The sequence below is a fragment of the Hyperolius riggenbachi genome, chromosome 6 (assembly GCF_040937935.1).
Source record: "Hyperolius riggenbachi isolate aHypRig1 chromosome 6, aHypRig1.pri, whole genome shotgun sequence".
Classification (NCBI taxonomy): domain Eukaryota; kingdom Metazoa; phylum Chordata; class Amphibia; order Anura; family Hyperoliidae; genus Hyperolius; species Hyperolius riggenbachi.
Window position 1 is genome coordinate 348,305,076 of NC_090651.1, and position 23,338 is coordinate 348,328,413.

At 48.2% G+C, this 23,338-nt stretch overlaps 1 protein-coding gene and 1 long non-coding RNA gene across 6 annotated transcripts in view; one reads left to right on the plus strand and one right to left on the minus strand.

Moving 5' to 3' along the window:
- The first annotated feature begins 1,404 nt into the window (after positions 1–1,404).
- Positions 1,405–23,338, plus strand: part of LOC137521816 (uncharacterized) — a 45,017-nt gene continuing 23,083 nt past the window's right edge. Inside the window, exons 1-3 of one of the 2 annotated variants that reach the window (XR_011022212.1) lie at positions 1,405–1,514; positions 13,679–13,827; positions 15,224–15,476. This is a non-coding gene — a long non-coding RNA (uncharacterized lncRNA). Of the gene's footprint in view, positions 1,515–13,678; positions 13,828–15,223; positions 15,477–23,338 lie in introns of those variants that run through there. The other variant, XR_011022211.1, reaches the window with a different exon arrangement.
- Positions 5,364–23,338, minus strand: part of ATP13A2 (ATPase cation transporting 13A2) — a 77,644-nt gene continuing 59,669 nt past the window's right edge. For all 4 annotated transcript variants that reach the window (XM_068241578.1, XM_068241579.1, XM_068241580.1 and 1 more), the window contains exons 20-29: positions 22,032–22,156; positions 21,269–21,429; positions 18,972–19,082; positions 17,617–17,696; positions 15,303–15,455; positions 13,894–13,990; positions 11,268–11,491; positions 10,385–10,536; positions 9,558–9,730; positions 5,364–8,685 (exon numbers count right to left, since the gene is read on the minus strand). In XM_068241578.1, coding sequence (XP_068097679.1) covers positions 8,524–8,685; positions 9,558–9,730; positions 10,385–10,536; positions 11,268–11,491; positions 13,894–13,990; positions 15,303–15,455; positions 17,617–17,696; positions 18,972–19,082; positions 21,269–21,429; positions 22,032–22,156 — 1,438 coding nt within the window. In that variant the 3' untranslated portion in view covers positions 5,364–8,523. The remainder of the gene's footprint in view (positions 8,686–9,557; positions 9,731–10,384; positions 10,537–11,267; positions 11,492–13,893; positions 13,991–15,302; positions 15,456–17,616; positions 17,697–18,971; positions 19,083–21,268; positions 21,430–22,031; positions 22,157–23,338) is intronic.

Here is a 23,338-nt window from a genome sequence, read left to right on the forward strand (position 1 = left end):
CTTCTAATTAGACTTAATTGTCCACAAGCAGAGATTAAACAAACCCATTAAGTAATAGGGAGGGGTGAGGAGTGGGAAGACTGTGCTTCAAACAGATAAGAGAAGTCACACTTGGAGAATTTCACATCAACCGTGGATAATGGCAGTGAAAAGGGAGCAGAGGTAGGATAACTTCTCAAACATGGCAGCCCTTTCAGCTACTTGAAACCAAGAGCTGCTGAGATCCCTTTAAGTGTCCCTAAATGAAAATACATGAACTATTAACTTTTTCTATCTCCCCTGCTCTCAGAAGTTGGCCTGCCTGGAAAACTTTTTTGGCTGCAATTTGCTCATCAGTGAGGTTTACTATATTCCTGACAAGCTACAGGGCAAGACAGAAGCTGTCAACGTAACTCTTTCAGGCAGCAAAATAAAACAAGAAAAACAGCCTGGTTTTTAATGTTTTGCAATGTACATACAAACAGGGCCGGATTTATGGCAAGGCCACAGAGGCCATGGCTTAGGGCGGCAGAAATTGAGCTCTGCTTGGGGCGGCTGAGAGGCAGAAAAGTGTGTGCAGGCAGTCAGGGAGTGTTGACATTGGTTGCCGTCCGCTGCTATTTATTTATGCCCGCCCGCGGCACTCCTGGACGCCAGTTTCAGCCTGCTCTCTCTCCCCCTGATTACTGTCTGCTCCGCTGAGTCACCTCTCCCCCTCCCTCCTCATACACACACTTCGGGCAAAGTCTGTTCCGTCCGCGGCCGCCCTGCATTAAAAGTTTGCACAAGCTAGCAGCGGGCGGCCGCGGGCAGGTACCTGGCTAATTCCCCGACTATGTTTACACTGCAGCATCCTCCGGCATCGCAGTGGCAGAGAAAAAGCAGAGCAGCCAATCCGCTGTGCTCAGATGCTGAGAGGTGCCCAGGCAATTAGTGATGGGTCGTTCGCGAACGAGCCGGCTCTAAGAGCCGGCTCTTTGCTGCGAACGACAAGAGCCAGCTCTCAGTTTTGGAAGAGCCGATGCCTCAGCCGCCCCACACAGCTCTGCTTTGCTGTGTAATAAAGGGCGCTGAGGCATGCTGGGAGATGTAGTCCTCCTCGTGCAGCTTGTAGGAGTGTATGGGGCGGAGCAGAGCAGTTGCAGGAGGGATTGTCATAGCCAGAGAAGCAGTCTGGAGTTGTCAGGGTGACGGGGCGGGGCTTTTCCTCCGATTCTGAGTGGCGTCTAGTGATATTTAATGAAGAGCCGATTGAGAGCCGTAAGAGCCGGCTCTTTAATGGGAGCCAATTCAGAAGAGCCGATTCTCCAAGAAGAGCCGGAATTCCCATCACTACAGGCAATAGCGCGGCTCGGGGGGAGTGGCTTGGGCAGCACTATGATTTTCATTGGCTGGTGGTGGCTAGTAACCGCGGCAAGAGAGAAAGTTTGTTGTTAAAAGCATGATGAAAGATCCCGGCGAGGTGGGCTGAGGAGGGGGGAGACCACCGTGCACAGAGAGGCCAGACTCAGGCAGCTTATCAGTGATCATTGCTGGTAAGCAAATAACATTGAATAGGACCCGGGTTGCCCATTATTCAGTGTCGGGGAGCTGTGTGAGGTTTCACACATTAGGCTGAGACAAGTAAACGAACAGCTGCAACACACAGTACATATCTCACTTGGAAGCTGTGAATGCTTTTATCTCAGCCTGGCTGATTTATTGCCTATTCCTGGTCACTGTCACCTTTCTTTCCTCCACTTTTCTTTACACTCTGCCTCTATCTTGTGCTCTCTGTCTCATTTCCTTCCTCTTATAATCTCTATTATGTCCTTCTCTTTTTGCTCTTCTTCTTTCCTTCCTCTGTCTCTCCTTTCTTCTCATTTTTTTCTTTGGGGTAGAAAGAAAGACAAATTGAAGCAAAGGCTGGGAAACTGGACTGATATCTTCTTCCATTCTGTATTTCGCCCCCACCACCTTGTCTCTACCACTCTCTCTCCCTTCTTAGGGCCGGTTCACACTTGCGGTTTTGCAAAAACCGCACCGGATGTCCGGACCGCACCGGAGCCGGATCGGACCTGAACCGTACGGTTCCTGTCCGGATCCGGTCCGGTTGCATACGGTTTCCGTGCGGTATGAACACGGTTGCGGTCCGGATCCGGATAGTAACAACCTGTATAAAAAAAAAAAAAAATGTTGGGGTCTGGGAGGTCAGCAGAAAGGGGACCTGTGGAATCAGGCCCTCTGCTGTTTAGCACTCACCTCCACCTCCGACATGCTGCCAACATCTCCGGATCCGGATCCAGCTGTGCTGCTCCACTCCAAAATGCTTGCCCATGTGTCCCCAGCCAATATCGCCGCAAAAATCCGCATAGGAAGTGGGGTAGAACATCCGGATTTTTTGCCAGTGTGTTGTGCGCTCTCCGGTTCTCATTGGTTTCCATTGGCCGGATGGTGCAGTCCGGCTCCGCCCCGGATACGGCTGCCGGAGGAGCCGGACCAAAAAATAGCGCATGTTGGAACGGACACCGGAGTCCGGATCCGGTCCGGCTCCGGTCCGGACGAAACGGACACATGTGAACCCTGGCATAGACTTACATTGCTATGCCGTGCGTCCGTTTCGTCCGGCCAGCATGCGGTGCGGCTCCGGCACGGCTATTCCGGATAGCCACCGCTAATGTGAACCGGGCCTAATTCTTTCACTCTCTCACTCTCCCTCCCTTTGCTACCATATTTTTCACTATGATTGTCCCCTCTCTGGTACTTTTCCTAATCCTCCTTTTTTCGGGTTCTCTGATCCCTGTCTTCCCCTATATTGCCCTTGACCACGTGTTCTCCACTCTTTGGTTCTCCTCTTATTTCTCCTCACTCCTGTCTTACCCGCTTCCTCTCTCTAAATTATTTAGAGCAAACTTATGTGGCTTACGTGGAGCACATTTTGATACTTTCATCCTAAAGAGGCTTACCTTGTCCTCCATTGCCAGGCCACTCCAGCGCTGAGACCCTCGAAGTACAGCCCCAGTGCGTCTGCATAGTAACAAAACCACTCAGGCAGCGGCAGAAAAAACATGATCCTGACCGTGTTTATGCTACTGCACAGGTGCAGACAGCTCGCACTGATATGTAATATAGAATAATACCATTGATTGTCCTCAGAGGAGATCATAAGCTAATCCTTTCATAGTCTAATGCCCTACCATATTATTATGTATTTATATAGCACTGACATCTTCTGCAGCATTTTACATTTCATGTCACTGACTGTCCTCAGAGGAGCTCACAGTCCAATACTTATCGCAGTCTAATGGCTGGTTCACAGGATGCAACTCTCCGTCATATCGATGGGTTGAATCCATTATTTCTGAAACAATCTGCTTCCTATTGATAACTGGATCGATTTTGTGCAGTAATGATCTGAAAATGTATCGCAATATCAATCTGGAGCAGATCAGATGTGTTGGAAATTATCAGTTTGAACCCATCGATCTGATGGAAAGTTGCATTGTATGTACCAGCCATAATGTCCTACCATATTAGCAAATTGACTTGTTTGGGGTGCCATACAATCTGAAGTGGGCTTGCCAGCAGGCAGCAGCCATGCAGTTTGAAGCCCACCCTGCTGTCACTCCAAAAAGGTTAACTCTTTCCCCCATGCTCCATCTATCCTCATGCAGAGTGGGAGGACCTGTCTGAAGGCCAGGAGAGATCCAAAGATGCAAGATTACCATCACAGGCCTGGGCAGCAAGTATGGGGTTATAATATTTTGCGTGCATATGTAGGGCAGGGGGAATGGGGGGGGGGGTTGGGGCGGTTATTGACTGTTGGCCTAGGGCACTAAAAGATACAAATCCGGCCCTGCATACAAATGTTTTATCATGTCACATGTTGCCCCAGGTACACTTCTGTTACCTCACAAATTGCAGCTTATCTTACAGACTGCTCCAGGCTGGAAATACATCACGTGTGTTATCCTTTGCGAATTGACATTGATGAGGGAAAGTAAAATCCCCTTACAGTAAGCTTCAAGGCACCTGGCCAAGTAGTTGAGTATATCAGAATGGGTCATCATATTCATACAGGCGCATGCTCGGGAACCGGAGACGGAGTTTATTGTTGCCAGAGGTTTACTATAAACATAATTTGCCTTCTTGAAACAGAAGGTATTTGCTATAATTCAGCTTTAAAGGACCACTTTCGCAGTTAAAATCTGACAGAACCGACAGGTTTTGGGCAAGTCCAGTGATCTGCAAACTTGGCTCTCCAGCTGTTAAGGAACAACAAGTCCCACAATGCATTGCAGAAGTCTGACAGCCACAGTCATGATTCATAAAGGCAAATGCATTGTGGGACTTGTAGTTCCTTAACAGCTGGAGAGCCAAGTTTGCAGATCACTGAGCCAGTCCAGCTCCTCATGTTCCTGTTCAGGAAATGCTGTTGGAAACAAGGAAACCCCTGAGAACCCTACATGAGGAGATGGACTGGCCCAAAACTTGTTGGTTTGGTCAGATTTTAACTGCCTACTTTTTCACGATAGTGGTCCTTTAAGTGTGCAACGGTGGTTTTCCCATGATGCATCACTCCTTAAGATACAAATCATCTCTTTATGCTTGTCAAGCCAGGCTTACATACAGAACCACTGGTGTATAGCAAGCCTATAGCTTATACATGTTACAGAGCCACACCAATCCAATATGCAGACAGCCCGTTTCGGACTGGTTGGTCCTCATCAGTGCATGGCAAACATGTTAGAATTATCAAGATTAATACTTAAGCTGCAGTATAGTAAAGCAACCAAAAGATGTCACTAATGTGCTGTGATGATCTCTATGAAATTGTGATTTCCTGTATCCATTCTGTATTCCTCTCTGTTCCACGTAAGCTGCATTACCGGATGGTGGTGTATGATTTATATCTGCAGGTTTTTCTTCAGTAAAGAGTTCTAACTTGTAATATCGGGTGCCTATCTGTGTGTACAGACCACTCTGCTCCATCATGTTCGAGATGGTTCTATGAGATAAGGGCTTGGACCAGCACTACAGAAAACTGAGACAGCTAATGATGACCCAGAACCACTATGGGAGTAGAGTTTACTATAACGAGATTCTACTATTACCTTACGAGTCAATGATGTTAGTTCTCCATTCAGTAAAAGGCTTTGTGAATTGTCATTTGACAAAATGCTCAGTAAAATCAGCTGTTTTCTGCACAAGGTAATGCTTTGTGAATTGATCCCAATAAGGGCACCAAAGACAAGAGAGGCCAGTACAGATAGCAGGAACAAGGAGAGCACTGTTGCCACATAGTGGTGGGCTGTGATTACTACATCTGTTAGGAGCAGGCACAGAGCACCATCGCCACCTAGTGGTAGTCTGTGATTACTACATCAGTCAGGAACAGGCACAGGCAGGATTCAGTTGCTTTAATGACTCATCATAGTAACAGTGCCATACAATAAAATATCTTCATCATGATCTACGATCACCCTCTGCAACCAATCAGCTGAGCCAATCCGGCACAAGACTGAATCATGGCAAAGATCTGATTGGTTTCAGCCAGTCATCACACATCTGCAACATTCACCAAATAATCCAAAACACAAAAATACACAGAAATAAACGAGAATATTTCACAAACCGTAAAACCAAAAGAGAGCTAAAGTGCACCTGTCACGGTGGAGGCATAACAGATCGCCTTCTCAATGCAGGTTCCCTGGCTGTGTTGCCATTTAGAACACGGCTAGGGAACAAGCAAATGTATCAGGTGATCTGACTTCCCTGCGGAAATGGCAACCTCCACGTATAAGGTGTACTTGTAGTTAAAAATATCCTCTACCCCATTTTAGTGCAATCACAGCAGGCAGGCTGGGGGGAGGAGTCTGCACAGAGGTGGGGAGCAGTGTAAAGAGACAGGGGAGTGAATGGGGAGGGTCAAAGGTGGGGGAGGTGGAGTGAAAAGGGAGAGGGAGCTGCACAGATTCAAGGAGGAGAAGTGTTGTAGGGAGGAAGAGGGCTGTAGAGGGAAGAAGGGAGGCAGAGGGAAGGCTGCACATAGGCGGGAGGGAAAAAAGAGGGCTGCAGAGGCAGGGGGGGGGGGGGGGGGTTGGCTGCACAGAGTCAGAGGAAAGGAGGCAGCAGGGTCAGGGGGGCCGAAGAGGAAAGAAGGCAGCATAGGCAAGGAAGGGGGCTGCTCAGAGGGAGATGGGGCTGCACAGAGACAGGAGGGAAGCAGTGGGCAGCAGAGGCAGGTGGGCTGTATGGCGGGTGGGAGGCAGCAGAGTCAGGGGGCTGCAGAGGGAAGGAGGAAGCATAGGCAGAGGAGGAGGCTGCTCAGAGGGAGATGGGGCTGCACAGAGGCAGGGCTAGAGGGCTGCATCGAGGGAGGGTGGTTGCAGAATCAGGGGGCTCACAAGGGAAGAAGGCAGCATAGGCAGAGGCTGCTCAAAGGAAACGGGGGCTACACCGGCAGGGCTAGGGAGCTGCACAAAGGGATGGGACTGCACAGTGTAGAGGGGCAGATACACACTTGTGGTGTATGAATGGAACACAGACATATGTGGGTGAATAAAGTTTTCAGTAAACAGATCCTGTGAAGTCCCATAACGTGACAATACATTGAAGGCTAAACATTCCAGTGTTGTACGCAGCGAATGTCTTCCCCGCAGGACTAGCATCACCTGTCCGAGGGGCTCTTCATTCACACGTGTCAGCAGGAGCGAGGGGAACCGATTCTCAACGTCAGTAATGAGATCTCTGTGCTTCTGAGCTCCCAGCTCCACACAGCCGCTGCCATTACCAGTTATTTCTGCCCTCCTGACCGTTGTCTCTCCCCCCCCCCCCCTCCTCCTGCAGATTCTCCCTCAGGCTCCATCTGTAGGGGCAGGTTCTGGGTGAGGTGGGATTGGCACACTGGATGGATCTGAGCTCAAAGCTGTCAGTTAATTGGCCACAGCTCTCTAGCACCTCGTCTAGTGAAACAACATAACATGCGGATATTACAGAATCAGACCAAAATTCCGTAATATATTTAAAGGGGAACTGAAGTAAGAGGTATATGGAGGCTGCCATATTCATTTCCTTTTAATCAATACCAGTTGCCTGGCAGCCCTGCTGGTCTATTTCTCTGCAGTAGTATCTGAATAACACCAGAAACAAGCATGCAGCTAGTCTTGTCAGATCTGACTTCAAAGTCTGAAACACCTGATCTGCTGCATGCTTGTTCAGGGGCTATGGCTAATAGTATTAGAGGCAGAGGATCAGCAGGGCTGCCAGGCAACTGGTATTGCTTAAAAGGAAATAAACATGGCAGCCTCCATATACCTCTCTCTTCAGTTCCCCTTTAATGTAATGTAACCTCCAGTTCCAGGGGGTGGGGCTGTTGCCTGGAGTGTCCTTAAAGCGGAACTCTGAAGAAAACAGAAAGCGTGCCTATAAACTTCTGCTCCGCCCAGAACTTTACAGAAAACCACCAATTTGTTAATAATTCCCTCCCCACCACCTTCCTGCCCTAATCCTCTCCCCATTACCTTAGCCGTAGAAGTTTATTATTATTTCCCAGAATTCCACAGGTCGTGCTCATGTAGTTGTCCCACTGCCTCTCCCAGAAGTCTGTAGAGAGGAGAAATGTGATAGCCGTAGGTTGTATGCCATGTGGCATCCCCTTCAACTGCGTCACCACCGGTGAATTAAAGGGTTAATCCAATTAAACTGACGGTCTCTGGTGGAGAGAAAACAAACTGGCATGCTCGTGCTGTGAAATCTCTGCAACTTGCAGTTCCCAACTCTGTACACAGCCTGCAGTGTTTATAAGAGGCTCCGCCTACCCTGGCTGGAAGGACTGCCCATGTAAAGTTAGAATGCTACGAGGCTGGGATAAAATATATAAATTTGGCAATACAATCGCACAGAGTAACATATATGGTACTTCATGTGATAAACCTTTAACCCCAGGGAAAGTCACATGATCACCACTCCGCAATCAAATTTAAGGAATTTCACCTCTAAGCAAGTTATCTGTAGAGCCCCACCCCATTTATGCTACCACAAAGACAGGCTCCACCCCTTCTTGACCTGCATGCACGGGATGGGTACAAATCAAAGTCTGGCTGTCTAGCGTTGCCCTTTAAGGCCTTCCATCAGATGTAAAGCTGCAGAGGAAGAGGTGATGGGGGCGGAGTTTACATGTTGACAGGAAGCACTGTGGTGGACCCCAGGACAAGTGTACGGGTATTGAGGTGTCTTGGTGGGGGGACATTATTGCACGTTACTCCTGAGTGACACCGGCCATTCACCCGTCCGGCTGGTAACGGCCGCAGTGAGGTAAGTCTGGACCAATCAGACGCCATATTCTGCAAAGGTCCTGGCATCTCCTGGTAAATGGATTGAAGTGTGGTCTCCTGGTAACAGGATGGTGTTTTGCTGGTAGGTTTGTTGGTATTTTGTAACACTCCGATCCTTCACATCTTTGGCTTCATATTTTATTTATCTCATAAACGTTCTCCTCAGTAACAGGTCAGACTTCGCCCTGCAGGGGGCTCTACATCCCAGTAAAAGTCTGGTGATCTCCTGCTACCTGGAGTACTTGGCACGACTGGGATACAGAGTCTGGTTTATGGAGGGCCAGGAGTGTTCCCCACGCAGTTGCAGCTCCAACCGTTTGTAGATTTTCTTCGACTCCCGATTTCTGCGCAGTCGCCGCAGGAAGGAGCAGTAACCGTGATCCAGAATCATCTGCAAGAGAGAGAGGTCACGTCACCATCAGCGACTAGCAAGAGCTGGCCAATTAATGTAGTCCCAAACAAATTGAGCCGCACCCATACCTGCTGAGATCTGAGGAAGGTGATGGTGGGTGCTAGAGGGGCGTGGACACATGAAACGCACACCAATAACCCTTGTCAGAGGGATCCGCATCACGGAGAATGGGGTGCTAGAGGAGGGTGGCCACATGAAATGCACACCAATAACACTTGTCAGAGGGATATGCATGACGGAGAATGGGGTGCTAGAGGAGGGTGGCCTCATGAAATGCACACCAATAACCCTTGTCAGAGGGATATGCATCATGGGTAACGGTGAGTGCTAGAGGGGCATGGACACATGAATCAGGACGCCTGGCGATGCAACAGGACATCTGGGGATGCAGTGGGACGCCTGGAAATGCAACAGGATGTCTGCTGATATTATGGGCTGCCTGGCAATACAATGGGACGTCTGGTAATGCAACAGGGTGCCTGGCAGTGCAAAGAATCGCCCGGCGATGCTACGGGAAGCATGCCCGGCGATGCTACGGGACGCCCGGCGATGCTACGGGACGCCCGGCGATGCTACGGGACGCCCGGCGATGCTACGGGACGCCCGGCGATGCTACGGGACGCCCGGCGATGCTACGGGAAGGACGCCTGGCGACACTATGAGGCGATAATGCACCGAAAGGGTGATACAACTGGCTGCTTGGCGATGTAATCTCGTTACTTTACAATTCCTCATACCGAACTTTTAAATGGAAAGCTATGCTGAAATACATCTTAGAGATGTGTACAACAATAAGTGAACTGTGTACTCCACGTGAGGTCACAGGGGAGAGGTGAGGACATCCCACTTACCTCCACAAGGTAGGCAGCTATGAAGTTCACCGCTGCAATCCCAACTAACACGAGCTTAAAGTTGAGGTCGTCTATTGAAATGAGGTTGAGAATATTCCGCATGAAGGGCAGAGGGTAGAGAGTGATCCACAGCATGAGGGCCAAGAGGAGGATCAAGACTATCAGGTACACAACTGAGGGAAGAACACAAAACAGAGTCATCGAATGTCTCCCAAATCTAACAGGACAATGACACGCCGACAACTGGGGTCCCCAGGACGATGACATGCTGACACCTAGGGGTCCCAAAAGGGCTGTGAATTTGGTACAAAAATCATTCGACTTACTGAAACCACTGACTCAGAGTACCCAAAATTGCTTCAACTACTCAACTCCGACAGCCCTGGGTCCCAAGGCAAGTGATACACCAACACCTGGGGGCCCCAATGGCCAACTACACATCGACATTTGGGGGTCCCCATGCCGATACAAGCTGAAGGTCAAACACTAGTGGTCTGGGAAGTGTATGCAGCTGGACCTTGCCTTTTAAAAGAGTTTTTCGCCTTCCTCTGGATCAACATAGATATGTGAGGGAGCAGCCTGGTGTTGTACTTTGTTCTCTGGTTGAACTCTATGGACGTATGTCTTTTTTCAACCCAAATAACTATGTAACTCTATTGTTTGAACTTTAACCTGTGTCACATGACCAGGAAGGGAGGGAACACAGGGAGGAGGAGACCCATGGCTGAAGTAAACCCCTGGAAATGGGTGGATGGAGGGCTGCTGTGATTTACCCTTTTGCTTTATCGATCAGCATAACACATATATGTAGTTGTACTATCACTCACCATTGCTGTACAGAGGTTTCCGGAAGGGATAGCCCTTACAAACCACTACAGCGAGTGTGAGGTACTGGAATCCAGAAATACTGAATATAACGGTGTTCTCATAGTTTGGGAGATTGTGTGGCAGCATGCTGGTGACATTAACTGGGTGAAACCTGAAAGAGAAGAGAGATTTTACAGACACGCCGCAAGAGGGGAGAGAGAGTGGTAACTGACATGGGTTGGAGAGGGATGAGAGCACTTACTGACACAGGAAGAGAGCACTTACTGACATGGGAACGGTGGGGGGGGGGGGGGGCAGAGAGAAAGCGCTTACTGACATGGGAAGAGAGGGCTAAAGGGCTGACAGGACAAGAGGGGAAAGAGAGCTTACTGACACGGATTGGGGGGGGGGGGGGGGTTGGGGGAGAGCACTGACAGATGGTGGAGGTGGTAGTGTGGGGGGGGGGGAGGAGCGCTTACTGACACACACGGGAGGAAAGCGGAGAGAGCTCATACTGACATGGGAAGAAGGGGGGCGGAAGAGCTCTTACTAACATGGGAAGAGGGGGGAGCGCTTACTGACACAGGAAGAGAGTTCTTACTGACATAGGGAGAGGGGAGAGAGATTGTGCTGACATGGGAAGAGGTTGGAGATTGCTCACCGTCACAGGAAGCAAGGGGAGAGAGCTCATACTGACACAGGAGGGGGGGGGGGGGGGGAAGAGTGCTTACTGACATGGGAAGAGAGAGGGGAGAGCAGTTACTGACATAAGAAGAGGGGAGAGAGCTCTTACTGACATGGGAAGGGGAGCGCTTACTGACATGGGAAGAGGATTATTTATAGCACACCATCACACGATCTGTAGAAGAAGAAGCCCCACCCCTCAGGGTCCATCACACATACCAGGGCTGAGATGTGGTCAGGAAGTAGGAGATCATCTGGACAAGGATAATGAGCAGTGTATGAAACACGATACTCCCCAGCACTGAAATGCTGATCAGGGTGCCCAGCGGCCTCCTTAGTCCCAGCTCACTGGCTGGCCCAGTCCTGCTCATCAGGATGGCCACAGTGGTGGTGATGACCAGGTCAATCAAGAGGAACTGAAAGTCTCCAAGATTGGTGTCCACCTGGCAAAGAAACATAACACGTGCTTAAACTCCAGCCAGATAACAAGAGACACAGTTTTGTCCAACAACCACGCACAGCGGGAGCAGAAATCACACTATCCACAGTATATGGCAGTGGTCCTCAAACTAAGGCCCGCGGGCCGAATGTGGCCCCCTGAGGCTTTTTTACCGGCCCCCGCACACAAAATGTATTACTTATAGATGCAGTCTGCTGACTCTTTAAAGGGGAACTGAAGTAAGAGGTATACGGAGGCTGCCATATTTATTTCCTTTTAATCAATACCAGTTGCCTGGCAGTTCTGCTGGTCTATTTCTATGCAGTAGTATCTGAATAACACCAGAAACAAGCATGCAGCTAGTCTTGTCAGATCTGACTTTAAAGTCTGAAACGCCTGATCTGCTGCATGCTTGTTCAGGGGCTATGGCTAATAGTATTAGAGGCAGAGGATCAGCAGGGCTGCCAGGCAACTGGTATTGCTTAAAAGGAAATAAACATGGCAGCCTCCATATACCTCTCTCTTCAGTTCCCCTTTAAACATTGGTGGCCCACATATAGAATAGCAGTTCTGGCAGCAAACTTCCACATGGAAACCAGAAAGCAGGCATTTGCTGGCTTCTGGGTTGTGATGCAGGTTTTTGCAGGCCATTGGGTGACATTATGGCTCACATATGACTTGCTATGTTAGGGTCACGATATCTGCACTGTATTGGTGGCATAATAGCTGCACATGCAGTGTTGGAGGGCATACTACCTGCAAATGCTGTAGTGGAGTGCATACTATCTGCACATGCAGTGTTGGAGGGCATAATATCCCCCCAGCAGTCTGAAGTATGTTGACCCGGCCCTCAAACAAAAAAGTATAGGGCCCCCTGGTATATGGCATTATCTGCTACCCACATCACCCCGCAGTCATATGGTAACCTAGGGTGAGAAAAAGTAGTGTCCATTAGGGTCAGCCTCACAAACCATCTAGATTCTGATTCTGGATAAAGGAACCATCTTCTTACATCTAGCAGTCACAGTAACCCTTCAAGGTTAAGAAAGCACCCAAACCATTTTTAAATGAAAGTATAGGATTTGGCGTAACTACTTCCTGTGCTAAGACATTCCACATTTACCATTTTTACTGCAAAGAACCCCTTTTTACAGAGGTTCTAAAATCCCCTTTCCTCCATACACAGTTCATGTTCTATTGTCCTTTGTACATGCCAAGGGATAAAAATCTCAATGGCCAAGCTTTTGTGCTACCCTCTAATGTATTTATACATGTTAATCTGGTCACTCCTCAGGCATCTTTCCCTAAGCTAAATAAGCCCAGTTTGTCCAACCTTTCTTGGTAAGAGAGACCTTCCACCCCTCTGTCAATGTCCTTCCTATAGTGTGATACCCAAACTGTATCCCATTCTCCAGACAAGTGACTTATACAGAGGGATTAGCATACTAGCATCTCCTAATTTTATTTTTAGTTTTATGTATCCCAGAATTTTATGTGCTTTGGCAGGAGCTGATTGACATTGAATATGTTTTTTTAATAAGTTTTCCCTTCTCCAAGTCTGATGTTTCCAGCTGCACTGGCACATTGAAGTGGACCTTATATTTATCTACATTAAATTTAATCTGTCATCTTTCTGCCCATAATTTCAGATCATTCTGTCATATGTCACCATCTTTCCAAGTGGTGATGATTCTACATAATTTTGTACTGCCTGTGAAGATGGCAACCATTTTCTTTATTCCATCTACAAGAGCATCAATAAAATACATTGAAAAGAATTGGAGCCAGAACTGAGCCTTGTGGCTCCCCACTGCTAACAGTTTCCCATTTACAGCATTAGGCCTGTACACACTGCTGCACTTTTAAATCGCATGCCTTCATGAGAATAGAAAAATCGTATCGCACCAGTGTGTACAGGTCTTCGCGATCTTAATGATTTTTCAAAAGGTCTTGCGACTAAAAAACGCAGCGCAAGTGCAGCAGTGTGTACAGGCCCTTAGCCTGCTGTACTGTTTCTTAGCAAACATGAACTCTAAGCAGAGGACCCTTAATACAACGTAAACTGAACAGGGAAATTCTACCAACTATGAGGAATAATCATAAAGATCTACAGTGCACAGAAGAGCTGGACAGAATTTCATTGACCAAAATGTGCTTCTCAAAGATATCTTTCTCTCCTCTCTGGATTCAGATGGTGGGAGAGTCCGACAGGTGTCTCCATGTGACCCCAAAACAAGGAAGCACAACAGAGGCCAGACTACAGTTCCAAGAATACCAGCATTACAGTAAAAAATACTAAATAAGGAGGAGGAGCTGCTAGATGATCACAGGAAGTACATGGTAAGAAATTATAATACCGCCCTATGATTTCAGGAAACTAATCAGGTATCAGAGGAAGTCACTTACCGTGTACATGATTAGGACACTTATAAACTGCGTCAGACTGTACATCGCCATGTACTTGAATACTTCAAATGAGGTTTCCAGAGAGCATCGTCCCTCACTGTAAAACCAAAACACAAGTCTGTCACCAATGGCAACCATTTACAGCCAAGCACACATCTGTCACCAGCGGCGACCATTTACAGCCAAGCACACATCTGTCACCAGCGGCGACCATTTACAGCCACACATCTGTCACCAGCGGCGACCATTTACAGCCAAACACACATCTGTCACCAGCAGCAACCATTTACAGCCAAACACACATCTGTCACCAGCGGCGACCATTTACAGCCAAACACACGTCCATCATTAGTGGCAACCATTTACTCCCAAATACAATATAAACTCTCCTGTCTGTCCCTGCAAACCTCACCTGCGCACCAAACATACAGAGGGATCATTACTGAGACTGGGCAGCAGAAACTGTCCGTGACCCGGAAGCAAAAGCTTGCAGCCCTCAACAGGCTGCATATGACCCATATCAGAACATAGTAATAGGTTTCACACCGATAATAGTTTCCATCTGTCCTCACGGATTATGGATGTCCACTGTCCACCTGGGTCATATCAGATCACTGTGAGAACAGATTAAAGATCGGTAAGAAGCTCACTAGGGATGCTCAATGAGAATGTGCCAATCTCAGAAAGAGCGAGGAAAGCATTTCTCAGAGAAACTGTCTGAACGCCACCCACTCACGCCACCCACTCCCTCCCCCCCCCCCCCGATTTCTGCTTCCCCTCACTACGTTCTGATATGACCCATGCGTGAGCTGCAGACTTTTGCCCAATTCTTCTGTTCTCTTCTATTCACCAAAACCACAGCAGACCAGCCCCAGCGTGAGCATCATCCTCGCCTCCCATTGGTCTGTACAATGCTCCACCCAACATCCCTTTGTATGAAGAAGATGCACAATAAAATGTGGATTTTGTAGACAGAAATAAGAATCCTGTATAGGTAACACACCAGCAGGATTTGGGGGAACGCGCTCCGTGCGGAGCAACACATCACGATTGTGGGGGTCAGTTTAGGAAGGATGCTATACCCATATATGAGAGGACAGGATGCGTCAGATGTATAGTTACCCCGCTCCTATATATGCAGAGTCCGCATGGACACTATTATTGGTAACTCCTGCAGGGCATGGTGACTAGTGATGTCACTTTCTGCAGGGGAGGGGCTCCATAGTATTCATAGTATTCAGGGGGGGAAGCTTGTACTACTCAGCATGGCTTCCCTGTGAGCTCTGCCAGCCACTGATTTCCTCGATCTTCACACATCTCAACTCCACAGCTGCCGGGATGGCTCTAGTGACACGGATTTACAAAAGCATAAAAAAATGGGGGAAGGACGATAGACGATATCCACTCACCGGATGACGATGGGAACGCACTCAATGTTGTCCAGTTTGGAAGTGAACGGAGAGGCGACTGAGGCCTCGGCATCTGATAGAGAGATCCCGACATCGGCCGCCTTCAACGCTCCACAGTCATTGGCTCCATCTCCGCACATCCCCACGCAGTAACTGCCACAACCAATGAGATGTAGGCTCATGTTTAATGCATTTGTGCATAGTATTTACTATAAATAAAACTTCTGGCATTGCGATTAAAAAAAAAAGTTTTAAACTATGTCCTCTCCCTCCCCTTACACAGGGCACAAATAAAACATTAGTACGTGTCCTTATCAAATCCCATATAGAGAACATGCTTTTCTGACGTTCACCAAGACACAGATTGGCTCCATCCCAATCTGAACTCTACCAGTGACTCCAGAAGGGATGGTCACTGAAATGCAAATAACTTTGAGTTGGAGGATAATGCAAATTTTGTATGCAAAATTATGCAGCTTAAAAATGGACCAATCTAATACCTCAGCAGGATTTGGGCAAAATTCCAGGGGCGGCACCCGCCCGTCCGTGGGTGCGGGGAGCCGGCCGCCGAGCTGGAGGGGTAGCTGGCAGGACGGGGGTATTGGGCCTAGCGGCGGGGAGGGGGTCGTACCCCCCCTCCCTCGCCTGGGTCCCCCGTGCTCCGCTCCCCTCCAGCCTTAAATACAAGCAGCCGCTATGTGTAAGAGGAACGGGCGGGGAGGACACTCACCTCTTCCCAGCGTGCGCTCCACTGACGTCACTTCCTGCAGCGTTGCAGGAAGTGACGTCAGTGGAGCGCACGCTTGGAACGAGGAAGAGGTGAGTCCTCCCCGCCCGTGCCTCTTACACATAGCGGCTGCTTGTATTTAAGGCTGGAGGGGAGCGGAGCACGGGGGACCCAGGCGAGGGAGGGGGGGTACGACCCCCTCCCCGCCGCTAGGCCCAATACCCCCGTCCTGCCAGCTACCCCTCCAGCTCGGCGGCCGGCTCCCCGCACCCACGGACGGGCGGGTGCCGCCCCTGGAATTTTGCCGCCTGAGGCAAAAGTTTCACCCCGCCTCATGAGCGGGCCGGCCCTGCTCCCGGCTTCTTATAAAACAGGATTATAGTGTTGTGCTCCTTCTGCAAGAGACCTCCAAACTAGTGAACTTCAATACGTCAATAAAGACTGGTTCGCTTCACCATGGGAGAGCAAATAGCTACCAGCAAATAGAATGTTATACAGTATAATGGATCAAAGTACTCAAACAGTCATGTATGTATATGAATGTCCAACATTCCCACGTTTATTCAGTCCAAATATTCCTCACTGGATAGGTTTCTCAATTCCTGCGGATAACATAAGAGAAAGACTACAATTTTTATCAGCATGTGCTACAGACACTGGATAGTGTACTGGTGGCACTGCCTCTGTCAAAGGAGACCACTGCCTATAGAGCACACCCTAGTGGCCAAATAAAATATTCTGCGTCTTGCTTTGTCTACATATAGTCCTATGATCCAGTATCCAACTGACATGTCCTAGACCTAGACTGTATGTTAGCCTGAAGAAGTGCGAGATCAGGTTGCATTTAATGATCTCGAGGGATAGAAAGTTCCAAATGGAATTTAGAAAGGAGTCCTAGAGGAGAGCAGGGTTGCTCGTAAACTACGTCAGCGCGAATCTACGTGTCGTAGTACGCAACTACGCATCGTAGTTCGTAGGCGAAGTTTAAGAACTACACGTACGCATTTCCACGCAGTCGTAGTCCCGCTATGCGAAGCTTCGCCCGCTACGCGAAGTTGACGTATGTATTGCGAAGTCAACTACGTGTGCGATAACTGCATCTATATGGATCATTGCGCATGCGCAGAAATATTATTGCCCTTTTATAAGCATACAATCCCGCATTGGAAGGTGGAATTTACGCTTATATTAGTTTATATTTGCAAATAGGTTGAAGATTATTGCGGAAATTTTTCCGCATAAGGGCATAAGTGGTCACATCGCACTAAGCAAAGCTTGCATATTTTAACACGTAGTCTACGAAATGCAAATGTAGTGAAGTTTCTGATTACATAGCCGTAGATTGCGAAGCGCATTTGCGTAAAAATACGCGTAGTTCCAGCGTAGCGAAGTTGGCTGACTACGACCATCCCTGGAGGAGAGGAGAAGCTCAGGAAAAGTCCAAGAATTTTTCCAGAACAGAGAGATTATGTTATGGGTGGTGTTTGGGTGTGTGTGCGCATGTGCACATACTGATAAAAAAATAAAATAATGATAATAATAATAATAATAATAATAAAGGAGCAGAGATGATGCTCGAACACTCACTCCATATCCTGAAAATTGCGCACCAGCTGAGTTTTCTGATCTGGGGACATTCGGGCGAATACAGCGGCGTGGATGAGAACCTGAAAAAAAAAAAAAAAAAAAAAGACTAAATGGTCCGAACGAAGACTAAGCAGGCAGAGACTATGGGCAAAGAATACCGTGATTAACCACTTCTAAGGCAACACATGCACGCATTATGTACTAATCGTGCGCTCAGAAAAATAATGTGCAAGGACATCTTGTGGTCAAATCGTAAAAATACACCTACCGTATACATTTTTATTTATTTTTTTTTTTTTAAATACACCCGTATACCACACATACCATTAAAATAAACTTTTTACCACCCACACTCTTCCATTGTTACCCAAATAAAATATTTGCATTAAAAAAAATGACAAAAACAAAATACATTAATAATTACGGTACCTTAGGGACTGAACTTTTTTAATATGTATGTCAAGATGGTATATTACTGGGTTTTTTTATTTTTAATTATGGGCTTGTAATTAGTGATGGAGGCAAAATGGGAAAAAAATGCACTTTTATTTCCAAATAAAATATTGCGCCATACATTGTACTAGGGAAATATTTTAAACGTTTTAATAACCAGGACAAATGGGCAAATAAAATGTGGTTTTTAATCACGGTAGCAGGATTTTAAAAAAAGTATAAATGGCACTATTGGACCATACCACAGAGCAACTCACCTTAGGAGGGACTACACCGAGGTCATGCATGACAAGGTCTAATAATGGGCCAGGATTCCACAGGAACCAGAGAGACAAACCACAAATGCCAATATGCAATTCACTTTTTCTCCCCATTTTTCACCTAGGTGATATTTTCACAACTTCTGAACAAAATGCTTTTTAAGTCTCTGGCAAGCAATAAATTACTCACTTTTTTATATACTCCTTCACCTAGTTTGTGTTACTTATTTTCAATTGCAGAGTGCTGAAAGTTACTTTCAAGAGAAGATGAAAAAAATACCTCCTAGGAGAAAACTCAGGTGAAAAGGAGAATTGCATATGGCCCAAAGTGTCTCACCTTGAGAAGGACTACATTGCGAGGTCAGGACAAGGTCCAATGACGGCCATACTTCCAAAGTTACCATCAAAGTTGGGGGCACAAATCACACAGCGTCTTACTTTGAGAAGCACCTCATTGTGAGGCAAGATCAAGGTGCATTAATGGATGGCCACAATTCTACAGGAACCAGACAACCATCAGAGCGACACAAACCACAGAGCGCCTCCCCTTGTGATGCACCACATTGTGAGGTCAGGACAAGGTCCATTAATGGTCATAATTATACAGGAACCATCAGAGGGACAAACCACAGGGCGGCTCACCTTAGGAAGAATATCTGGGAAGTAATCAGTCAGAGCTGCAAACGATTTTCCATTCATGGCGAAGCAGAACTGACCCCTCTCCAAGAAGGCTCCACCTTGTTGATACAGCCCCTGCAAGTGAGAAGAGGAGACCACTGTCAGTACAGAAAAGGTGTGACTGATGGAAGATAGGAGCGAAAATGAGGAGGACAACCCAAATACTGATCTGCAAATATCTCAGGCTTCCAGCTCCCTGCAGTTCTTCTGGTCCCTCACAATCCGCTCTGCAGCTGTGCCACTCTGAAAGCTGCATGTGCTGCCCCGGCGGGCATGCCTCCTCAACCAGTGACCGGGAGCAGTCTGTGCAGTTCAAAAACCAAGGAGGTTGTGCGCCCTGGGAGTGAGCATGTGCAATGGCTCACGTATGGCTCAGTAGTCCAGCTTTACGAGGGGCCAAGCAGAAAGACTGCAAGGGTCCAGAAGGACTGCCGGGGGCTGGATGAATTAAGGTAAGTTAAAACAGGGCACCTTTATTTCACTTTAGGCACCCTTTAAAAAGGGATACCAATTTGTGTATTCTCCTTACCTTAGGAATGGTGTTTTATCTTTATTTCAATCCACCCAGGAGATCAGAACCAAACAGGGCCGGTGCCACCAGAAGGGCAACATGGGCAATAAACTCTTGACCCTGAGCCCCCCCAGTTCATCTCCGACTTTAATGTGCTCCCCAGAACTACTGCAGTAGCGACTCACCTGTCTCGGTGTGCGCACTCCTCCATTTGTGACTCTGGGCATTCCCCACTGTCCGCATCTTCTCAGAGACCTAAGTGGCATATGATGTAGTAACATGCCAGGTCATGGAGGAGAGGCGGCCTTGTGAGAAAGAATTAGGGAGTGCACAGGTCCACGGACTAATAGAGGAGCGCACACAAAGTGCACAGAGACATGGACTAATGGAGAAGCGCACACAAAGTGCACAGAGACCTGGACTAATGGAGAAGCGCATACAAAGTGCACAGAGACCTGGACTAATGGAGGAGTGCACACAAAGTGCACAGAGACCTGGACTAATGGAGGAGCGCACACAAAGTACACAGAGACCTGGACTAATGGAGGAGCGCACACAAAGTACACAGACACAGACTAATGGAGGAGCGCACACAAAGTGCACAGAGACATGGACTAATGGAGAAGTGCACACAAAGTGCACAGAGACATGGACTAATGGTGGAGCGCACACAAAGTGCACAGAGACCTGGACTAATGGAGGAGCGCACACAAAGTGCACAGAGACATGGACTAATGGAGGAGCGCACACAAAGTGCACAGAGACCTGGACTAATGGAGAAGCGCACACAAAGTGCACAGAGACACAGACTAATGGAGGAGCGCACACAAAGTGCACAGAGACATGGACTAATAGAGGAGCGCACACAAAGTGCACAGAGACATGGACTAATGGAGAAGTGCACACAAAGTGCACAGAGACATGGACTAATGGAGGAGCGCACACAAAGTGCACAGAGACCTGGACTAATGGTGGAGCGCACACAAAGTGCACAGAGATATGGACTAATGGTGGAGCGCACACAAAGTGCACAGAGACCTGGACTAATGGAGGAGCGCACACAAAGTGCACAGAGACCTGGACTAATGGAGGAGCGCACACAAAGTGCACAGAGACCTGGACTAATGGAGGAGCGCACACAAAGTACACAGAGACACAGACTAATGGAGGAGCGCACACAAAGTACACAGAGACATGGACTAATGGAGGAGCGCACACAAAGTGCACAGAGACCTGGACTAATGGAGGAGCGCACACAAAGTGCACAGAGACACAGACTAATGGCGGAGCGCACACAAAGTGCACAGAGACCTGGACTAATGGAGGAGCGCACACAAAGTGCACAGAGACCTGGACTAATGGAGGAGCGCACACAAAGCGCACAGAGATATGGACTAATGGAGGAGCGCACACGCCATGACAGGCGAGACGCTACCGCTGAAGATTCTGCAGGTGCCCCACGGGAACCAGGGGGGGGGGGGTGTGTGTGTGTGTGACTGCCAGCTAAGTGGCCCTTAGGGGATGGTGGGGGACTTGGTAGCAACTAAGGGGCCCCTAATGCCACTTTGAGGGGGCGGTGTCTGTTGGGGGGAGAAGAGATAAACCACGGGGTAACTTTGCCTGAGGGCCCCACTGTAACTAGAACCCGCCCTGGAAACAGCACAACAAATCCACCGGTACCGGGTAAGGAAGGGGACAGACCTGCAGGAGTACTGGGAGTAGGTGGCAGGGAAGGGTCCATCACACTCACCTCTCGGGTGTCCTCCGTCATCGTTGGCTCAGACGGGATGAATTTCAAGGTCGCCGAGCTGTTGTATGTGGGCGGTGAAGCATTTACAAACAGAAGCTTTTCTGTCGGCTCTACAATATGGCAGTTCTTCGCAACATTCACGGCCGTCAGCATGTTGTCCCCTAGAGAGGGAATCACAGGAAGTCACCTTACAATAGTGATGTACAGACAAGCCCCACATATGGCCCCGTCGCATTCATGCAAAAACAGTGCTGGGAAATTCAGGCACAGGGTGAAGCTGAGAAACGGCTCACCCTGCACCTGCAAAAGTTTCAGCGGCGTTGATTACCATTTCCTCCTCCAGACCGCCATGGACTCGGGGAGAGATGCAATTAGGCTGCCAGCTATTGCTGCGGCCAAATTACGCTGTTTTTAAAGTAATTTGGGTTCTGGCTTTTGAAGGAGGAAGTGCATTACTAACAAAAAGTTCTGAACAGAAGATGGAGCTGTGTGTCCACCAAGATAAAATAGGGGAGAGAGCTCTGCCCATAGGAAATTACAGTTTAGGGGGATAATGAAGGGAATAAAGAGGTAATGGGAGTCTGTAAACTGTATGTAAGATGAAACTGTGGGTTTACTAATTTACAATAGTAGAGGGAGCTCTGCCCATACCAGATTACAGTGTAAGGGCATAACGGGTGGGGGGTTGTTGGGTGTCATAGGAGGAGTGAGCTGTATACAAGATGGAGCTGTGAGATATATGTATGGTGTAGTCATCACTCACCGGTTACCATGACGGTGCGGAAGTTGGCTTTCCTCAGGGCATAGATGACGGGTGAGGTCTCCGGCTTCAGAACGTTCCGCATCACCAGGAAGCCGAGGAAGGTCAGATCGCGTTCCGCTGAATCTCTGCGCAGTGTAGAAGAGGGATTATCACAACTCCATTTATAAGGTGTATTGTCCAGCGCTGAGTATTGTGTCACCACAAGAGATGCAAATGACAAGCTTACAGCGGCCAGAGGGCGGACTGACCGGCGTATTAATGGGGGATGGACAGCTCCAGTCATCCAGGAAACAAGGCCCAAGTTTTGTTACCAATCTCCAGAAACAAACGATTTCTTAAAGTAAACCTGAACTAAAAATTAAAAGTCAAAATAAGCATGCACAAGTCATACTTACCTTCCATGTAGTCTACTCCTCCGTGTCTTTCTCCTCTCCCGCGTCCTGTTTGTTCACTGTGATCAAGGGAATTTTCCGTCCTCCATTTTGAAAATGGCCATTACCCATAACAGCTTTCTAGTCAGCACACAGTTAAACTGTAACGCCGCCCACTTGAGCCATAGGGAAACATGGACATTACCTGGTACATCAGTTTTCCTCTCAGCTATAACTGACAGCAACTGATATATTTCAGATCTGACAAAATATTGCCAGAACTGGAAGGGATTATTGTCAAAAGAAAATGGTGAGCTTCTGAGAGGACCTGATGGCAAGGTAACTATGCAATGTTAATTTGAAGTTACCTCGTGCTTATTTTAAACATTTTTACTCAGTACAGGTTCTCTTTAAGCTGCAGAGCCGGTTTATAATCGGATGCTAAATAAATCACTTGTAAAGCACCCGTCCAAGAGCCCAAACACCAGCCACTTCCTGCAGCACTGTGCTACAAGCTTCCATCTACTGAGAGATTCAGTCTGACATCCCCCACCCCACGCAGGGCCCAGATACCAGCTACTTCCTGCAGCACTGTGCTACAAGCTTCCATCTACTGAGAGAATCAGTCTGTGACACCCCCCACCCCACGCAGGGCCCAGACACCAGCTACTTCCTGCAGCACTGTGCTACAAGCTTCCATCTACTGAGAGAATCAGTCTGTGACACCCCCCACCCCACGCAGGGCCCAGACACCAGCCACTTCCTGCAGCACTGTGCTATAGGCTGCCATCTACCGGCAGTTTAACTAGCAGGATGAGAGAGTCTTCAGATTCTACATACATCACATCAGACCATAGCAAGGCTTGCAAAAAAGCGATAATTGTGTGATCATGAGCACGCACACGTCTAGGTAAGAGTTTATCAGGACTGGTTTGG